Below are 18,637 nucleotides of genomic sequence, written 5' to 3' on the forward strand. Positions count from 1 at the left end.
AAATCATAAATGAAATTGAGGTTTGGTATTCTGTTGGCAGTTTTCATTTATGCCTCTTCCAGCTCCAGGATGGTAGGCACGTGCTGCCAGGACACCTGGATGTTGGACAGCTTTGACCACACTGGCTTCAGTTTTATAGGGTTTGAGTAAAATATTCTGAGTTGTGGGACAAAGCTGTATTACTCTTGGATCCACTACTAGTATTTCCCCCCGTCTTCAGCGTGAGACGTTTGGAGAACCTGGTTCCTGCGTCTTTGGCTACCTCCTTTCTTTCTCATAAGCTGTCACAACTTGATTATCTATATGCATGAACTTTATTCCTCGTCACGTCTTGTCCTGGTTGCTGGTTTTACTTGCATCACTATCAAAATTTGCATATGTCAAGGCTAGCACTAAAGGTTCATTTCCTCAAAATTTGGTCTCTAGTATCTAAAAGCTAACTCGTTTGAAGGCTAATGTACAAGCCCAGCACCAAGATGCCCTCTAATGCCCCTCAGCTCACTCTGTTGCGTGGGTGACGTGTAGAGGCAGTATCAGAGTGCACCACTCCAGCTGTGGTTACTGTCAGGGTATGTTTGACATGTTTAAAGAATGCATGAATCCAACACTAAGCATGTGCCCTATCCCCTGGACCTCTCCCTCAACTGAATCTGGCTTATAAATAGCTTTACAGCTATTCCATCTTTACAAAACAGAGCTCATCTTCAGAAGGTGCCCCCTCACGAGAAATAATGAACTGAAAACCTGTTTTTTTTTGTTTTCGTAGCTGACTTGTATAGCATGTCTGAAATAATTCAAGAGAGCACGAGACATCTTGCAAATGCACCTATCCATTAATTACTGTATCTCTTTTTCCCACACTAGTATTCAAATAACCTTGAGAAGGACAGACTGATGATGGCTTTCCTATTTTTACTGGTAGGAAGAACACCTCGTGCTTCCTTTATTTCATAGTTACGCGGTACTTAGAGATATTACTTCATAAATTGGGGAATGGGGGGGCAGGTGGGTGGGCTTATTTTTACAAGCAACTTCCTACAGTTCTGCAGTAAATTGTTTACAGATGCTTTTCCTAGAGTATGCAAAAATGAACTTAAACAGATTGCTTTAAAAGCCCTTCTATTTCAGTTGATAACAGATGTAGATGATCTCTGGAGAATTTTCCTTTTCTTTTTTTTCTTTATCTCCATTCTGAGGAAAGGATTAATATAGATACCTATATTTATAGAAGCCTTCAAAAAGTTTAAGGAGAAAGGGAAGAGTAGTTTAAGGATTTCCTTCCCTTTCCATAGTTAGCTTTTTCTAGTGAAGCATGTGCATCACTTCCATGAGTTAGATTGTAGCATTGTCCCCACCACCATCTCTTCCCCTTGCTTTTGTACAGTTTGCACTCCATCCCCATCTGGCCATGGGAATGATTGTATTCACATTTGGCTTGGTTAAAGAAAGATTATCATTGTGGTCTTTCAATTGTCTTTTAACTTCGATTTTTTTTTCTTTTATCACCCTATCTCCAAACATGGAATGGATTGGCCTGTAGTATTGCAGAACAGTCCTTCCTAGGCATTTTCATCCACTTCTAAGCAGCAGCTTGTCTTCATGAAGGTGTTTTTTGAAACCAGACTTTCTCTTGGTATGGGGAGGGGAGGAAGGCGGAGGCAGGGGATGATGGAAGAAGTCTTTATAATTGACCTCACAGTAACTTTTTCCTTCTTCTCAGCCCACCTGCCCAATTGCTGCAAAAGGACTTCTTGTTTCACAATACGTTCTTTCTAGTGTATGGACTTAAAATGAGTGAGTTTGTGAATTTATACAGAATAAATTTGGAGAAATAGTGGAGTTCTCTGAAAACTCATTTTGATTGGCTTTTGTCCTTCTATAATTTTAGGTATGTAAAGTTGTTTGTCTTGATTTTTTTTTTTTATTTTTTTTTTAAGCACATAATGATGCCGAATCTTCATAGCTTTTCTGCTTGCTTTTACGTAAGCTCTTCTTAACATTTTAAAAAATGGTCACTTGTCCCTCTGCTATGTTTTGCTGTTTGGAAGAAGAAAAGATTTTATTGGAACAGCTAAGTCCAAAACAGATACCACACCCCATGCATGTGGCCTTTGGTTTTTATTGTCAAGTGAGCCTAGCCCTGTCTATCTGCGAGAAGTATCTACTGACACACCAAATACGCTGTTGATCATTGCATTGAACTAGTGCTCTTAGACAAGTTTTCAAGCTTAATTTCTGAAAAGTTGCTTTTTATATCTGGAAATATTGTCCAACAATTCAGTTTTATAGCCATTGAATATCTTTTTTTTAAAGACGTTCCTATATGGTGCTTGGCATAACTTGTAGTACAGACAAATAGGCTTTTCCCTTGTGTACCCTCCTGTATGGCATCAGATGCTTACATTTTAAAGCTGCATGGATTTTTGTCTCTACTTTTGTGGCTGGAAATTGTGACTAAAATACTTGTTCGCATATGAAATAGTCAATGGTCATGTGTCTGCCGTTCCACATTATAAACAAAGTTAATGAGAGGAGTTGATGATGACAGTCTTAACTCCATGCTTCATGCCCCTTTTTCCATTTTGTCATTGTGTGGGTGTTACCTTGACTTAACACACTGCACGTAGCTCTGTATAATTTGGAAAACCAGTCTGCGTACTTGCATTGCTCTGCTCTCTGATTTCTTTACTGTAAATACATTTGCAGATGTTCTTGTACAGCTTATTCTCTGATACCAAAGACTTGTTTTTTACTTGCGGAGGACTTCTCTGCTAAATGTACTAACACACTGTGTATACTTCCTTGTAATATCTTCCTGATAATCTTAGGAATGAGCAGAACAATGAGTGCACAGCTCCACAAAAGAAGAAGAAACTGTCCATTAACCTTTTCAGCTGTATGATAACTCTCCCATATGCTCCCTGCCTTTCTCATACGTTGTATTTATGTTTCTGATCGGTATTCCCCTGGCTTGAAAGAAGATTGTACAGCTATGTTGAGGGCTGTGTTACTGCCTGACTGCATAAGGAGGTGTGCAGCCATTTCACTGTTCTGCATTGGACATGAAGGTTGTCTGTCTCCCAGTGCCCAGCCTAATGTAAAGATTTTAAGGAGAAAAAGCAACAAGTGTGACTGATCTGCCAGTTGTTTTCACTTAATAATAAATCTCACCAGACTTGCAAAAATAATGTCCATTTTTTCCCTTGTCTTCATGTGGGGGGAGATCTTTTTTTGTTCAGAGGGGAGAGGTTGGATTCTTTTTCATTTTGACTAGTAAAATGTGGCTGTGTTGCTGTACGGATATTTTAAGTCAAGTGACCTAACTCACTGCCCTCACTCGGCTTTTTGGGTGAGTCTGTTGACGTTGCGACTTCCCTTGCTCATCGAGTAAGCTTCCAAGCAAGCCAACCAAAAAAAAAGCACAACACAAAAAGCCTCTACAGCAAAACAACCTACCTCTTGAATCCCAAGGGCAGGAACTGAAGTTTTTCTAACAATAGAGAATGTTACTGTTTCCTGACTGCTCTGTTAGTTTGTGGAGCACCCTAAAAGGTAGTTGAGAAAAACACACAGTCAAGGACGTGTGCTCACTACTTCTTTCAATGGGTCTCATTTTGAGACTTAAACTTTTTGGTTTTGCCTGAATGAATTTTCAAGTCAACCTTAGATTAGTGTTAAGTTGCAGAAAGCATCACTTACTAAATTTTCACGTTCTTTCCTTCAGCACAGCTGTTACATGCTGATATCTAGATGTCCTGCTCCTGCACTGGCAAAACAGTGTAGGCTAGTAGGTCAGTCCTCTCTGTGTGCACTAACACACACCTGAATTTTAACTTCCTAAACGTAGACATGCATGGGTAGGTCTGGAAGTTGTTTGTAGCTTACTGTCTGCCCCCCTTCTCCTTTCCCAACCACTAGGAAAAAGAAACCAGTAAGCATGATTATTCATTCTAGATAACTTCAAGGTGTTTATCCCTGCCCTAAATAAGGGCAAAGGCAAGATAATTAATGTGAAGGCAGAAATAGAAGCTGTATCTTTGATAGCAGAAGATCAGCAAGCATATATAGTGGGAGTGCAGGGACTCCAAAAGGAGCACCCGCCAAGGGTAATTGTAGAAGTATGCCAGTGATGAGAGAGAAGAATGGACTCCATTCTGATTTATAGCTCTTACAGTGGTTGTTTTAATAACTTACAGAATTACCAACATGCTTCGCTTCATCTTAATTTTCTTTTTTGGTTTGTTAGCTTTGATGTAGATAGATATTGACAACATAATCATTTTTTTGTGAATTGCCTTTTTTCTGCTTCTGCGGTCTCATTTCCTCCGCTGTGCCTTACCTATCTTATTGCAAGTAGAGATTAAATTATAGAGTAAGTAATGACGCTTGATCATTTTGTGTTCGCACTGTTCCAAATGTCCATTTGACTCCTTATTCTTCCTTTCCCTCTCCCCAGAAAAGCAACCTCAAAAGGGTCTGTTAAATTTCTGCCTGGGACGTGCTACTAATGGAGCGTCTGTAAGGAGCTATTGAGGTTAGGGAATATTTAGTGAGCAACTCCTCTGCAATTTTTAGAGGCAGAGCTCAAATCTTAAAAATGAAGCTCCAGAATCCGTACCCTTCAATAGAAAGGTGAACTGTGAGAAACAAGGTCAACTGTGTTGTCACCTCACCTGAATCTTACCCATTTAGTTTCTCGTAGCTGAGTTCAGCAGCATCGTATTGCACTGATGAAGTATCAGCCATTGTTACCCAGATGAAGGCATAGATCTTTAAGCAGGTCATCTCCTTACCCTTGGTCTCTTTTCTGTGTCATGTGGTCAGTAGGGAGTCTCAAAGAAAGAGAGAAGCAGCAAACTCTCTGAAGATGAGAGAGGAGGAAAAAAAAAAAGCCTACTCTGATAGTATCAGAATGATGAATCCACGGTGCTGATTGTCATGCAGTGTTCTTGTTCCAGGTAGTTCATTGTGACTAGCAAACATTACAGGGCTTGATCACCACAGAAGAAACATTGCAACACTGGCAGAATTTTGTAATAGCGCTTTTGTAACTTTGGCTTCTACAACAGATCTCAGGGGTCTCAACTTAGTGCTGCTGTGTTGTTTAATTAAATGAAATGGGTACTGAGAGTGAGAATATGCTTTTTTTTTTTTTTTTTTCTTTAAATGAAGGAACCCTTTTGTTTTGTTTTTAAGCATTCCAGGTAATTTATTTAATCCAATAATTGAAACATTGTAGACTGCACTGTTCTAACAAAGCATAGCATTAAGGGTATTAGGTTTTACTTCAAAGTGTTCTTTTTCAGGTTACTGGTTCTGTTTATTCTGTATTGTGAACGGGGCTTCAGTGTGTAGTCATTATCAATTTTTTTTAACCTGAGTTGTATCTTTGAGTGACTGGTGACACCACCTTACCAAAAAGTAATAATAACAATGCATAAGTGGGGCAGACTACAACTGGCTTATTTTCTTTGCTCTTGAAACTGATAAAGTAAAATTCTACTGTGTATCAGTGGAAGAGCCAATGTTTATTTTAAATTCAGTGAAAAGTGTGAAAAACTTGTCTTCTGAGATGTTGCATGTTCTCGGAACTGGTTGGCGTCTTTAGAGCCAGCACAGTAATACCAGTAATGGTCCTGTTTCAAACAATAAAGTTAGATCTGAAAAATGGCTGTAGGAAGACTTGTGAAGTCATTTTCCATGCACCTTATCCCTCGGTAAGATATAAGTGCCCTTGAGGATAATAGCAATCAAGTGTTCTCATTCTTTGTGGGATTTGGACCTAAATGTAAGTTGAGTTACAAAGGGATTTACGTACCTAGAACCTACCTGCCCTACTTTAAGCTGAGTCCAAAATAGGGCTTTAGCAGACCTTTACAACCACTGGGCTGATAGGAAGCTTTGACATGCTCAGCTATATAAAGGTGTGCAGCGAGGTTGCCAGAGGCTTCGTTCTGTTGGGTAGCTGGAGAACAGCCTCATGTGTCGGCCCTGTGAGGCTTTAGGAGCAACATCCTTTCCACCTGTCACCCACAAGTCACCCAGGTAGCCTCAGAGTGCACCAGGTGACTCTGACTCAGCATCAGGTTATAGGGGGACCTTTACTTTCTTATCAGTAGCTGTAGCATTCACATAGGATGTGGGAAGCCAGTTTTCAGTTTCCATTTGTGCCCAAATGATTCATGGCCATGCTTTCCAGGTGAGCATCCAGACCACTGGCCCACAGAGTCATACTTGGCGCTTCCACTTCCGAAGTCTTTCAGACACTTGATGACCTGACACTTGATGACCTAATTCTAGGGCAAGAGCAGGATCCAAGACATACCCTGCATGATTTTCCATGTTAGCTCAGGTGGTTTGCTGCTCAGCATGATGGCTTTTTATGAGTATCTGCCTTCCTGGGTGCAGGCAGTGATCCTGAGAACTCAAACCAGTTCTTGCCGTGTATGTGCCAAGTGAAACCTCAGAAGTATTTGGTTGATACTGCAGTTCCTGCCCAACGCTCACCAGAAGGGATGCGGCACTGGTTGCTTCTCCCACCCTTTCTGTCCTTCAGGCACTTGGTACGCTAGGTGCTCCTGGAGCGATGGAGCCTTGTTATCTGCTACTTCCTTCTAGGCATTGAGTTTAATCACACTGACAGCATCTACACCAGTTGTTGCGTTGTCCTTCCAACCAGCTCTTTTACTGGAGCGGAGCTTATTTTAAAGTACCTTCAAGCAGAGGTACTAGGAAGTAGGTCTTGAGTGGTCTTCCACACTAAAGCAATTTATATGCCAAGGTAACTTTGCAGCAGCAGAGAGTTTGACTACTAAATGGGAATTTGTGCCTGTGGCACAGTCGGCATCCTTAACTTCCAGCAAGCAAGTAGAGCCTATGGAAATCAAGAAGGCTATTTAAGTGAATAGTTACACAGGATTAAACACTTATGAAGTAAGGGTTTCAATTAATGACTGTTTATTGTTTGTGAGAGTTTCATAAAAATTGATGATTCTGTGATAGCCTCGTTTTATAGTCAAATGAACTAAATGCACTTAGAAATTTGACTTCATTATGAATTTTGATCTCAAGCTGTGTGGGAAGTTTCCAAGTAGTCTGGAAATTCATTAAGCTTCAGCTTAAATGTAATGAATTACTTTAAAATGGTAATGATATTTTTTTTTTGTGAATTGTTCTTGATACTTCTTGGGAAATGTTCTGAAACTAGGATACAAATCCACGAACCAGTCCACGTTCAAAACTGTAGGTTTCATAGCTCGTCACTGCCATTGATAGTTCAGGTTGTCTCTTAAAACCCTGCCAGTCAATTTCTGATGAAGCTGTGTTTATTTAAATAAATAAAGAAGTTTGCTTATGGGGCTCATGCTGGGTTCTTAATGAAGTGGGGATGGAAGTTAAATCCATCTAGTTGCATTGGAGAAAGCTTCAAAATGAATTCTCACTGTAATGGGGAAAAAGTATTTTCATAGATCAATGCCTCTTAATCTCCAAATTTCAGCCTGTGTATTTTTTCCAAAAAATTACTGAAAGCTATTGACCTGAGGGATTTGTTTTCCGTTCCAAAGTCTTGAAATTTTCCTCCTGGCTAATTACAGCCTATTACTCTAGACTTTGGTCCTTTAGCAGTAACATTTTCCATCTTAAGATGGGTTGTCCCATTCCAGTGAAGAGCATGTTGTCTGAGTGCTGAATGGAATTACTACCAGTGGAAACTATGCTGCAAGAGGCTTGATAAAGCAGCTGCTGTGCAAACCTCAGCTGCTTTTTCCATCCTCCCGAGCGCTGGTAATTAGCATAGGGAAGCTGACTAATGTGCTGACGTCACCTCTTTCCAGTAGAAGCTTACATTTTGTTCCTGACTGCCTCAAAGCATGCAGGACTTTGTTCAGGAATTCGCTGTCACATACAGGATGCTCTGAAACCTTTCCTTTTTTCTTTCTTTTTTTTTTTTTTTTCTCTGAGGGGCCGGACTTGTTTCCCTTATAAACACTGCCTGCAGAGCCAGCGGCTTCCTTAAAAGTAATTGGTTTCTGCTGGACGGCAAGTATCGCCTTAGCAAAGAACAAAATGCATTTTAGAAATTTTAACTACAGTTTTAGTTCTCTGATTGCCTGTGTGGCAGATAGCGATGTCTTCAATCAAGCAGAAACAAGGGTATGCTTTATCTTTTGCTTTATTTATACGGACTGCTGGGATGTTAAAAGTCTAGAGGTGCTGTACAAAACTGTTTAGAATACAGCTTACCTCGGTAGCTTCTTGACTTACAAGGAAAAGCCAGTTTAATGTGAAGGTGTTGGGTCTTAGAAGTCTGCAACGGTGTGCCCTGATATGAATGAATCTCACTGTGGAAATTGTTAGATCTTAAGCTGTGTGTTTCTGGAAAAAGATCAGAAATTTACCGTAGACATTTCTTGTCTCTGTAGTGTATTCTTCACTTTCATGCATGTTTTCAGCAATGTTGAGATCATAATTTTGGTAGTAAGATTCTTGTAACTTATATACCTTTTTTGGTAGTTTTTTTTTGGTTGGCTCTATAGTTGTTAATAACAATGTTAGAACCGTAAGTTCTCTCAGATTTGTATTTCCCTGATTAGAATTAGTATTGTGTAAGTAATCCAGTCCTGATACAGGCAGTTGTTGATTGCTAAGATCCCTGAAGTACAAAAATAATATTTTGTTTGTTATCATACTGTTACCATGATATTTATGACCTATGTAATTTGCGCACACAAAAAAACTACAGATATTGCACAACTCTTGCGGGCACTCTGAGTTTAAATGTTGAATGTGAACTTTGAAATGCAATTCAGCATGGATTTCTTTTTTTTTTTTTTTTTTTCATATGACACATGACTAAGACTTTTACAAATGCAGGCTTAGTTTTCATGGTTTCATCCAGCTTTCTTTCCAGTACAGTAGGCTAACAAATACAGGCTTCTGTGCAGAGGGTTCTGTTCTTGTCTCAGATTTCATTTTGAAGCTTAGATGTGGCTCAGCAAGAAGCAGGACAGCAGTGGTTTTGAAATATCTTTGAAAATATCTTTGAAATATACTGGTTACGTATATAGCTGACAAGTTTGTGAAACAGCTCTTCAGAAAGGAAAATAAAATTTTGAAGTAATCACTGCTGCCTTAGATAATCTCTGTTGCTTTCCCTACTAATTCAAAATTAGTATTAAAAAAATGCATGCAGTTCTATATATCTCCATATTTTGACTTCATATTCAGCTTCCAGTAAACTTTGATGAAGATATCTGAAATGCTAGCATGCTTGGTCTGTCTCCATCTCTGAAATAAGGCTTGTAACTGATTACTGTGTCCTAATGTGAGCCTGAAACACTTTGCAAGAGCATGCTGACTTCACAGCTTCCAGCTTTTTCTCTTCCTTTTCTCTGGTGTCCTCAAGTAAGAGTGCAAGTACACTTTATTTAAAAATAAAAAATAATAATAATAAAAAAAAAATCTGTCTGGTTTGCGTAGATGCCCCAGGACCACAAACATTAAATGCATCATGGAGATTACCAGCTGTTGGTAAATGTGCTTAAATCTTTTCACACAGTCAGGCCAGCAAAGTAATTCAGCTGCAGATCTATGAAGGTATGAGGCTTTGGTCCAGTTCCTACACTTACCACACGGTCAAAACAGAAAGTGTGTCAAAGGCCTTTCAGGAGCTATATGGTTAGTGCTTAGGGCTTTTTAGAAGAGCCAGTGGGAGCCTTCTTAGAATTCAGTTCCAGAAACAGAAGAGACTATTAAAGTAGTGTTCAGTAATATATTTTCTTACCATGCATTTTCCTAAGTGAAAGTAGCAGCTATTAAAAAAGGCGATGTTCATGAACTTTATTATGCATGCTGAGTCACTGAAGAAAATTGCTTTTAACTTGCAAATAAGCTTTTTTCATTTTTCTCTATTAAAACTGTTCTGTTGGTTTCCTTGAAAATTACTCACTTAGACAAAGGCATGCTTGGCAGACTTTTTTTTAAGGCCTTTGGTTATTAATTTTGTAAAACAAGCGTTTCTTTTCAGTATCTTATCAACACCATTAACTAATATTTCTATGTCATCTAATCAGATGCTTCTTATTGATAATTTTGCTGATGAAGATGTAAAAAGCTTCCATAGAGGAAAAAAGAACAAACAAGTAATAGGTTAGAAAAGTTTTAAAATAAATAAAAAGATACCTGAGCTATAATGAATACGCCAGTACTCAAGTGTTGATCTCCCCCTCCTGACAACTGTAATTTCTGTATTTCTTTAGAGAAAATATACAGTGCTGTGTTGACTTTATTTGGTCCTTTCTTTTCAGGCCAAATTTGAATCGCTGTTTAGAACATATGACAGAGATATCACCTTTCAGTATTTTAAGAGCTTCAAAAGAGTACGAATAAATTTCAGTAACCCTTTATCTGCGGCAGATGCTAGAGTCCAGCTGCACAAGACAGAATTCCTTGGAAAGGAAATAAAACTGTATTTTGCTCAGGTAGGTGTCTGTGATTATTCTTGCAAGGTACTAAAGTGTAACTTATTAGTGGTAAGCTTCCACAGGTCTCAGAATCACAGAATCACAGAATTTTCTAGGTTGGAAGAGACCTCAAGATCATCGAGTCCAACCTCTGACCTAACACTAACAGTCCCCACTAAACCATATCCCTAAGCTCTACATCTAAACGTCTTTTGAAGACTTCCAGGGATGGTGACTCCACCACTTCCCTGGGCAGCCTGTTCCAGTGCCTCACAACCCTTTCAGTGAAGAAGTTCTTCCTAACATCTAACCTAAAACTCCTCTGGCTCAACTTAAGCCCATTCCCCCTCGTCCTGTCACCAGGCACGTGGGAGAACAGACCAACCCCCACCTCCCTACAGCCTCCTTTAAGGTATCTGTAGAGAGCAATAAGGTCGCCCCTGAGCCTCCTTTTCTCCAGGCTGAACAAGCCCAGCTCCCTCAGCCGCTCCTCGTAGGACTTGTTCTCCAGGCCCCTCACCAGCTTCGTCGCCCTTCTCTGCACCCGCTCAAGCACCTCCATGTCCTTCTTGTAGCGAGGGGCCCAAAACTGAACACAGTACTCGAGGTGCGGCCTCACCAGAGCTGAGTACAGGGGGACGATCACCTCCCTAGCCCTGCTGGTCACACTGTTCCTGATACAAGCCAGGATGCCGTTGGCCTTCTTGGCCACCTGAGCACACTGCTGGCTCATATTCAGCCGACTATCCACCATCACTCCCAGGTCCTTCTCTGCCTGGCAGCTCTCCAACCATTCCTCTCCCAGCCTGTAGCTCTGCTTGGGGTTATTGCGCCCCAGGTGCAGGACCCGGCACTTGGCCTTGTTGAACTTCATGCAGTTGACCTCAGCCCATCGGTGCAGCCTATCCAGATCCTCCTGCAGAGCCTTCCTACCCTCAAGCAGATCGACACACGCACCTAACTTGGTGTCATCTGCAAACTTACTGAGGGTGCACTCGATGCCCTCGTCCAGATCATCGATGAAGATATTAAAGAGGACCGGTCTCCTGTCATGCTAATGAACACTTACTTTTTCATTTTGGTTAGAGAATCATAGGTTGGTCCAAAGCTACACGTATGTGGAGGCTCTTGCATATTTTGCATGTCTCCTTTTGTATTGCTTAGATTCCTTTGGGGAAAGAGTAGATGATAGTGATCAACATAGTCAAAGATAGAATTTATGGGGTGGGGAAAGCCAAGCGTGTTGGCCAGCAGTACGCACACAGAAGAAAAGAATGCTCAAACGGTATGTGCGGGACTCCGAAGCGTAGCAGTATGTGCTCAGGACTCTAGCACACGTTTGTACTTGAAGTTTGCCATCAGTGGAGCTCTCTAGCTAGCTAGCTTCTCCTGCTAAAGATATTAAACTGCCGCAGATTCTGGTAATCTGGGTGCTTTTTGGTAGCTATGGTGTGTATTCCTTCATAAACTCAACGGGAAAATTAATCTCTGTGTCTGTTTCAGATGTCAATAGGGACAGTCCTGAAGGAGCCAGTTTATTTATATACCTTCTAGAATTCTCATCACTCTCACTTGTGGTAATAAGTTTCAACACCATTTGTCATTAGACCTTAAAACCCATATCTAGCTTCTTCCTACTTCAGTATTTTAAGGACAGATATTTTCTGGTGAAATTTATGTAGAACTCCATAACGAGAAAATGTAGACGTACACACCTCATTGCATGTTTCATCAGAGTTAACGGATGTGGTGGCTCGTCTGTATTTTGTATACGGGGTCTTTCAGATAGCTCTCTTCAATAATACTGTTACATGCTGCCACCTTGAGTGCCTGCTACAGCATAACATCTAGCTGATGTTAAAATTCCTCATTAATGATGAATTCATCAATAATAGTGAAATAACTTTATTTTTTTAATGCTTATTTTTTTCAGACTTTGCACATTGGAAGCTCGCATTTGGCACCACCAAATCCAGACAAACAGTTTTTGATTTCACCTCCTGCCTCTCCACCTGTTGGTTGGAAGCAAGTAGAAGATGCTACTCCAGTGATTAACTATGACCTTTTATATGCTATCTCCAAGTTAGGACCAGGTAAACAGGATTAGTAACACCCAAGTTTTGCTCAAGTAATACGCCTTTTCAACTGAATTTCTATAATTTTTCAAATGAATTACTGTTCGCCAATTAAATTCATAGTATCAGAAAAAGTAAGCTATGCTTTCTTACACACACAGTAACTCCACAGGATCATTTGAAGTGCCCAGGCCTCAACAATATGATGTTTTGTGATTTGTAGAGAACATGAATATTGCTTCAAAAATACTAGCTTGTTCACCAGAATTTTCTCGAAGTAGTTTCCTAAAAATAGAGGAAGTTGAGTAGTGGTATGCCTTCTGCAGAGACAGGAAAGTCCTGTTTCAGATGAGGACATTAAAACAGTTAACAGTTACGTAGCTCTGAACTAGAATTACCTCCATGCACTCTGAGATAGCAGTATGTGTAGGTGGAAGACTATCTCAGGTTTGAGGCACCAATTTTCTTTCGGAATTAAGAGGAAGAAGTTTCTGCCACTCCCAACTCCTTGGTATTTTCATCTTTTGCAGTTTACTCGGTTATTGGCAGCTTTGAGGTTTGTTTCAGCCTGGGAAGGAAAAATTTCCATCCCTCTCTGTCCAAATTAGAGGAGATAACAAGAATGCACACTTATTGTTTATTACCATTCATTTCTAGTGGTATCTTGTCAGTTGCTTTTCATTTCAGCTGTGTAGGCTGTTGATGCATCTATTTATTAAAAATACATAGCACCACAGATAGGAGAAACAGTTCTACCTGGTCTGTTTTAAACAATATTATTTTGATACAAAGTTCCATTAAACTGAACTAACTTGTATTTTAAGCATGCTTCATGGATTGATATGATCTCATTCCTTGATGTCATTTTATATCTCAGTTAAAACAACTTAATGAGAGTTAATGCAAATTTAATTTTCCACAATTTACAGGTTGTGACTCTGACTTAACCTGTTTGCAACTGTCCTATTAGGTTTAGGGGAGAGAACAAATGAATATATTTAGTAGCAGCATCAAAGAGAACATAAACTGTAGTCTGATTTATTTGGCTGTAATATGTTTATATATCTGCTTGCCTACCAGCTTAGGGAACTTTTATTACATCAGTAGGAAGGGAGTGGAAAAGGGAAAAGGTAGAGGAGAATTTCTATCTCCTCATGTATCAACTATGCAGTAGTATGTTATGGTTGTCTATGTAGCAGCTTATGGCCAACTGTATGCTGGTGAAATCCACATTTCCTAATGAAAATAATATGTGTCTCAGATGACTAGTGAATTACTCCTACCTGTGAAAATTCATACCTTGCAGTCTGTGGAGGGATAAATATCTATGATTATGCTAGGATAAAAATTGGGGTGAATTATTGTAAGTTTTTAATCAATACTATATTTCATATAGTATGTGAATGATGGGACAATTTATAGGAAACAATTTATAGGAAAAATGCTACAGTTAAAATGAAGGTACAAAATGGTGCCAAAATCATTTGTTTATCCAGAAGTGTGTAAACTAAACAGATAAGCCTGATTAGATCTTTGAAACCATTCATCGAGAATACTCCTGACATAGTAAATATTTTTGTCAAAGACTTTATTTTCCTGAAATCAGTTTTTGAAACAAAAGTCCCATAAGATTATGTTCATTGGAATAAAAGTTGTTTTGGATGAAGGACTTGGAATAAGTAGTGTTACTGCTGCTGATCCTGTGAAAGCTCAGAGCTTGCTTGGTGTGTGCTGCTTTCTTAGCTATAAACTTTCCTTTAAATTGTATCCATACCAAAAATAAATCTCTATGTCTTAAATACTTAAAAGTTTACTAAGTAAAAGCTGGTGGCGTTTTCCCTGCAAGTTCTGTTATTAAGATGCCCTACAGTAAGGTTACTGGCAGATCTGCTATCCCTTTCTCCATGAGATTTTTCACATACGTAGTGAATGTTAAGCCCTATAAAACTCTACCTATTTACTGTAAGGTTTATTGAAACATGGGCTTAATGACTCAGTACCAAGGAGCCAGGTGCAAGCAAGGGTTACTTCAGCACAGTGGTTTGCATGTTTTAGAAGAATTGTAGGCAAGAGCCTTTTCCTCTATGGAACTTGTGCTCTTGCCAGTTCCTGCTCCTAAAGTGCTCTGCGAAACAGAGCAGAGACCACTTTAGAGCTTTGGCAGGCTAGGGTGTGCAGCTTGTCACAGGTGTTAGCTCTCAGACAGCTGATCACTGAAGTGGTCTTAGAGAAGACTGTTTTCTCCACTGAGAGGTAAAGAGTATAAAGTAACATGGAAAAAAAAAAAAAAAAAAACATAAGGAGAGCTCATCAGGTAGAATGTGGTAGAAAGAAATAGTTTGGTTTTCCTGATCTAACATAAGACTAAAATTATTTAACATCTGGTTAGATTTAAAACCAATTATTAACCTTGTGGTAAAACCAGAGTTCAAATCAGCGGTCAACCAAATTTGTCATAGTACCTCTGCACCCAGACTGTATTATAATCTTCATGTTTCACCTTGTATGTGCGTGATGCTTGCTGTCTAGCTCTTGCTCCACAGAATGCCAGAACAGTTTTAAAACACCTCTGTGCGAGGTGGGTAAAAGTGCATCCAGCTTTCTTAACAGTGAAAGCTTTGGAAGGAAAGGAAGATCCTGTGGTTTTATCATCATTGAGGAAAAATAAGTCTGCATGGTACAGTGAATGGATAGTCTTTGTATGCTTTAAAATGACAAAACAAAAACCGTACACCAGGAAGTCTTATGACAGCTCACATAGAACGCTTTCTTAAATGCCTAGGGTAACTTACTTACTTTCTCATGTAAGAAAGTAGCTGAGCACTGTTGCTTTGGAAATAATACTTAAATACTTCTGGATGGTGAATATGATGGTTCGCAATGCACCTGCCTGTGACATCTGATGCTTTGTGACATCAGGCTTTTAGTCATCAACATACTATACAAGTAGCATTAAAAAGAACAAGTCTTTTCTTTTTAGTCATTTCTTTCATACTTTTCTACAAAATAGATCATTTTTAACCACTTCTGTTAATATTTTAATTTCCAGGAGAAAAGTATGAGCTACATGCTGCAACTGACACTACCCCTAGCGTTGTTGTCCACGTCTGTGAGAGTGACCAGGAAAATGATGTGGAAGAAGAAACAAAGAAACCCAAACCAAAAATAATTCAGACAAGAAGGCCGGATTATACCCCTGCCCATTTAAGTTGAACTGCCATAGTATTTTAACGGTTACAAGTAGGTGTGTTCAAGGGAAACATTTACTATGGAAACGGCAGGTCACAGGTTTGGTGGCAACAGCAGCAGTTGTAGTAGGAGAAATTCCAATGTAAGTTTGCTCAGAAAAAAATACAGGAATTTTCATCCTTGTTTTTGATGCTGCAGGTCGATAGATGTCATGGGTGTATTCCCTGATCACTGGGAATGAAGACAGGCAGAAGACGACATTTTGAGACCTAACAAGACAAACTGTGGGTTTATTTTTTGGGGGTACTGTAAGCTTTTACGTTATAAAGCAACAGGGGGAAGCTTTCTTTGTTCTGTCTCTAATAAATCCTCAAACTAATAGGCTAGTTATTGTGTGGCATACATAGCGATAACAGAGGTGGTTTTAAAGATAAGACATTGGGAATTGTAAACCTTTTTCTTGTAATAGATTTTGTGCATGTGTATTCTTGGTCTTCTAAAAGTAACTTTGCATTATTTTCTATAGTTTCTCACGTTTTTGGAAATCTGGGAAATTGTTTAAAGTATTTATTATCTCAGCATCCTGGACTTACTACTAGATATGTATATACATATATATTTATATTTGTTTTTATTGGCACTCAGTTTTCAGCAGGCATACAATTGGCACCCTACCTTGGTGCTATGTAACTTGTGCTATTACGATTTTACTCTTTTAAATGCCGATGTAGGATTTTGTCTGGCAAAGTTATAGAAAAAATGTGCAATAGGAAAGTTGTTTAAACAAGTTGATTTTAAATTATTTAAACTTAAATAATTTATATCTTCAATAGCATTTGTTCAGTAATCTCAACTTTCTCATTTGGAAAAAAAAAAAAAGTATTCTTAAATGCATAAATAAAGCTAATGTTGCATATTCACAGCAATGTACTTTTCCAGTGAAAAAAATGATAATGAATGGAGAGTAATGAGAGCACTGCTCAATATGTGAATCTGCATTGCTGTGAACAAAGGTCTAACAGTGATAGAAAAATTGCACACACTGTAGAACAGCGAAGCGAGATGGAGTGCCTTTTCCTCATTCATTCCTGATGTGAACTGTTCTACAAGCTGCACACTTGTATCTTTTTCTACTGGCTTTCTATGTTGATAAGAATATACTTTCTTAGCTTTGCTTCCAAAATAAGCTGGTATTTAGAAATGCTTAATGCCAAGTAACGATGCATACTTAAGTAATGGGTATACATGGGAGAAGCTTTTTTTATATGTTAGTGTTTAAAGACAGTAGTTTATCACATACAAGTTTGGTGGAAGAAAGATGGCAGAAGTGTATTTTCTTATTTGTTTTTTAAAACTGAGATCTTCACTTTGAAATGGGTTTCAGTAATTTTTTTTAAAGACAATAACTGATACCTGTGGGCAAATATCACTTACAATTTTTAGGGGACATTTGAGGGTTTCCAACACGTTTCTAAAATTCAAAAGTTTGCTTCTGTCATTTTATTTTTGCCACAGTTGGTCTGAGGATGAGTTTTGTAGCTGGAGTTAATGTTCAAAAAAAAATAAATCCATTCAGTGCCATTTGAAGCAAACATTAATTTAAATACCCAGGTTCACACCTCATTTTTAAAATAAAATATTAGTGAAGCAAGTTGCATAATGAAGCCATTCCAAGCTGTGGTGCAGTGTAAACATGGTTTATTGAAGGCATGTCATTATACTAAGTAAAACAGAGATTGATATCCTGTGACCAAAGATAAGAGGAATATATTAAACCTTTAGTTATGACCTTGTTCTGAGTGTTTCAGTTCGCAGGGCATACCGAACACTGACAATTGGTGTCTATCTTGGACCTAACTCAAGTGGCACACTCTCCAACTTAAGGTGCTTAAGGTTATTTTGTTTTTTTAAGGTATAACAATCAGCTGGGTACATGTACTGCCTATTAACACCCCAAAATAAATAAAATGGAGAGGAAACTTTGTAAGCTTGCCACAACTGTCTTTAAGCCTTCCCAAGATTTTTTTCCATGTTTCTAAAATTACTACTGGGCTTAGGGTGTTTTACATCATACAGTTTGAAATTGTTGAAATCATTTTTGTCCTATTTCCATCTTTATATGATTACCAGTGAAAGTATTAGTTTTGCATTAGCAACTTAGTTGCTGCTCTGCTTTGTAGCAATACAAAGAAAGCAGTGCTGATTTTCAAGTAAAAGTGAAGAAAGCTAAACAAAAACATGATTTTCCCAGTTTATTACACTGCCATCCGCCTCATAAAGCGGGCACTGGGAACCATGGACGGAAGACTTGGGATGGCTACCCTTCTGATGGTGATTGTAAACAAAGATGGTGAGACAGTAACTTGCCTGTTTTTTCTGGTTCTGTATCTCGGCTTGTGCCACCTCCTGTTATCATTACTACAGTATATTGCTTGCTCTGTTTTTTTTAAACATTCAAATGAATGCTTAGTTGGTATTTTATACAATTGTATAGTATGGGGCATATTTAAATTAAAATATTTTGTCTTCTTGTAAATGTTGTGGTGTTTCTCCATGAAACTATTTGAAGATTTTGCACCAAAACATGAACTTAAAGCTTCCAAACGCTGTTGATTTGAATAAGGTTAGAATATTAGAATATTGTTCCATCCTTACCAACAAAATGGTTTTATTCACAGTGAAACTCTTCACAGCCTTTTGCTTAAGTGACTTGTGTGATCTCAATGCAAGTCTGAGGATATACTAGTAAATTAAGTGGTCCAAAATATTCCACTTAAAAACTGATTCTTCTGTGCCTAAAGTTGATGTGCTTCCTAATAACAATATCGATGTTTTACTGTTCTATAATAATCCCTCTGTGGTCATATTATCATTACCAGTTTTCTTCTACAGCATGAATAATTCTATTTT

General features: G+C 38.7%; 1 protein-coding gene across 3 annotated transcripts in view; it reads left to right on the top strand.

Moving 5' to 3' along the window:
* The window catches only part of RCAN1 (regulator of calcineurin 1), a 40,892-nt gene extending 22,629 nt beyond the window's left edge, over positions 1-18,263 (top strand). The window contains exons 1-4 of one of the 3 annotated variants that reach the window (XM_084521477.1): positions 7,978-8,154; positions 10,308-10,481; positions 12,397-12,556; positions 15,588-18,263. In XM_084521477.1, the coding sequence (XP_084377603.1) occupies positions 8,068-8,154; positions 10,308-10,481; positions 12,397-12,556; positions 15,588-15,751 (585 nt within the window). In that variant the 5' untranslated portion in view covers positions 7,978-8,067 and the 3' untranslated portion in view covers positions 15,752-18,263. Of the gene's footprint in view, positions 1-7,977; positions 8,155-9,576; positions 9,598-10,307; positions 10,482-12,396; positions 12,557-15,587 lie in introns of those variants that run through there. The other 2 variants (XM_084521478.1, XM_084521476.1) reach the window with 2 other exon arrangements.
* Positions 18,264-18,637: the final 374 nt, after the last annotated feature.

This window comes from Aythya ferina (genome assembly GCF_964211825.1).
Source record: "Aythya ferina genome assembly, chromosome: 1".
NCBI classification, from domain to species: domain Eukaryota; kingdom Metazoa; phylum Chordata; class Aves; order Anseriformes; family Anatidae; genus Aythya; species Aythya ferina.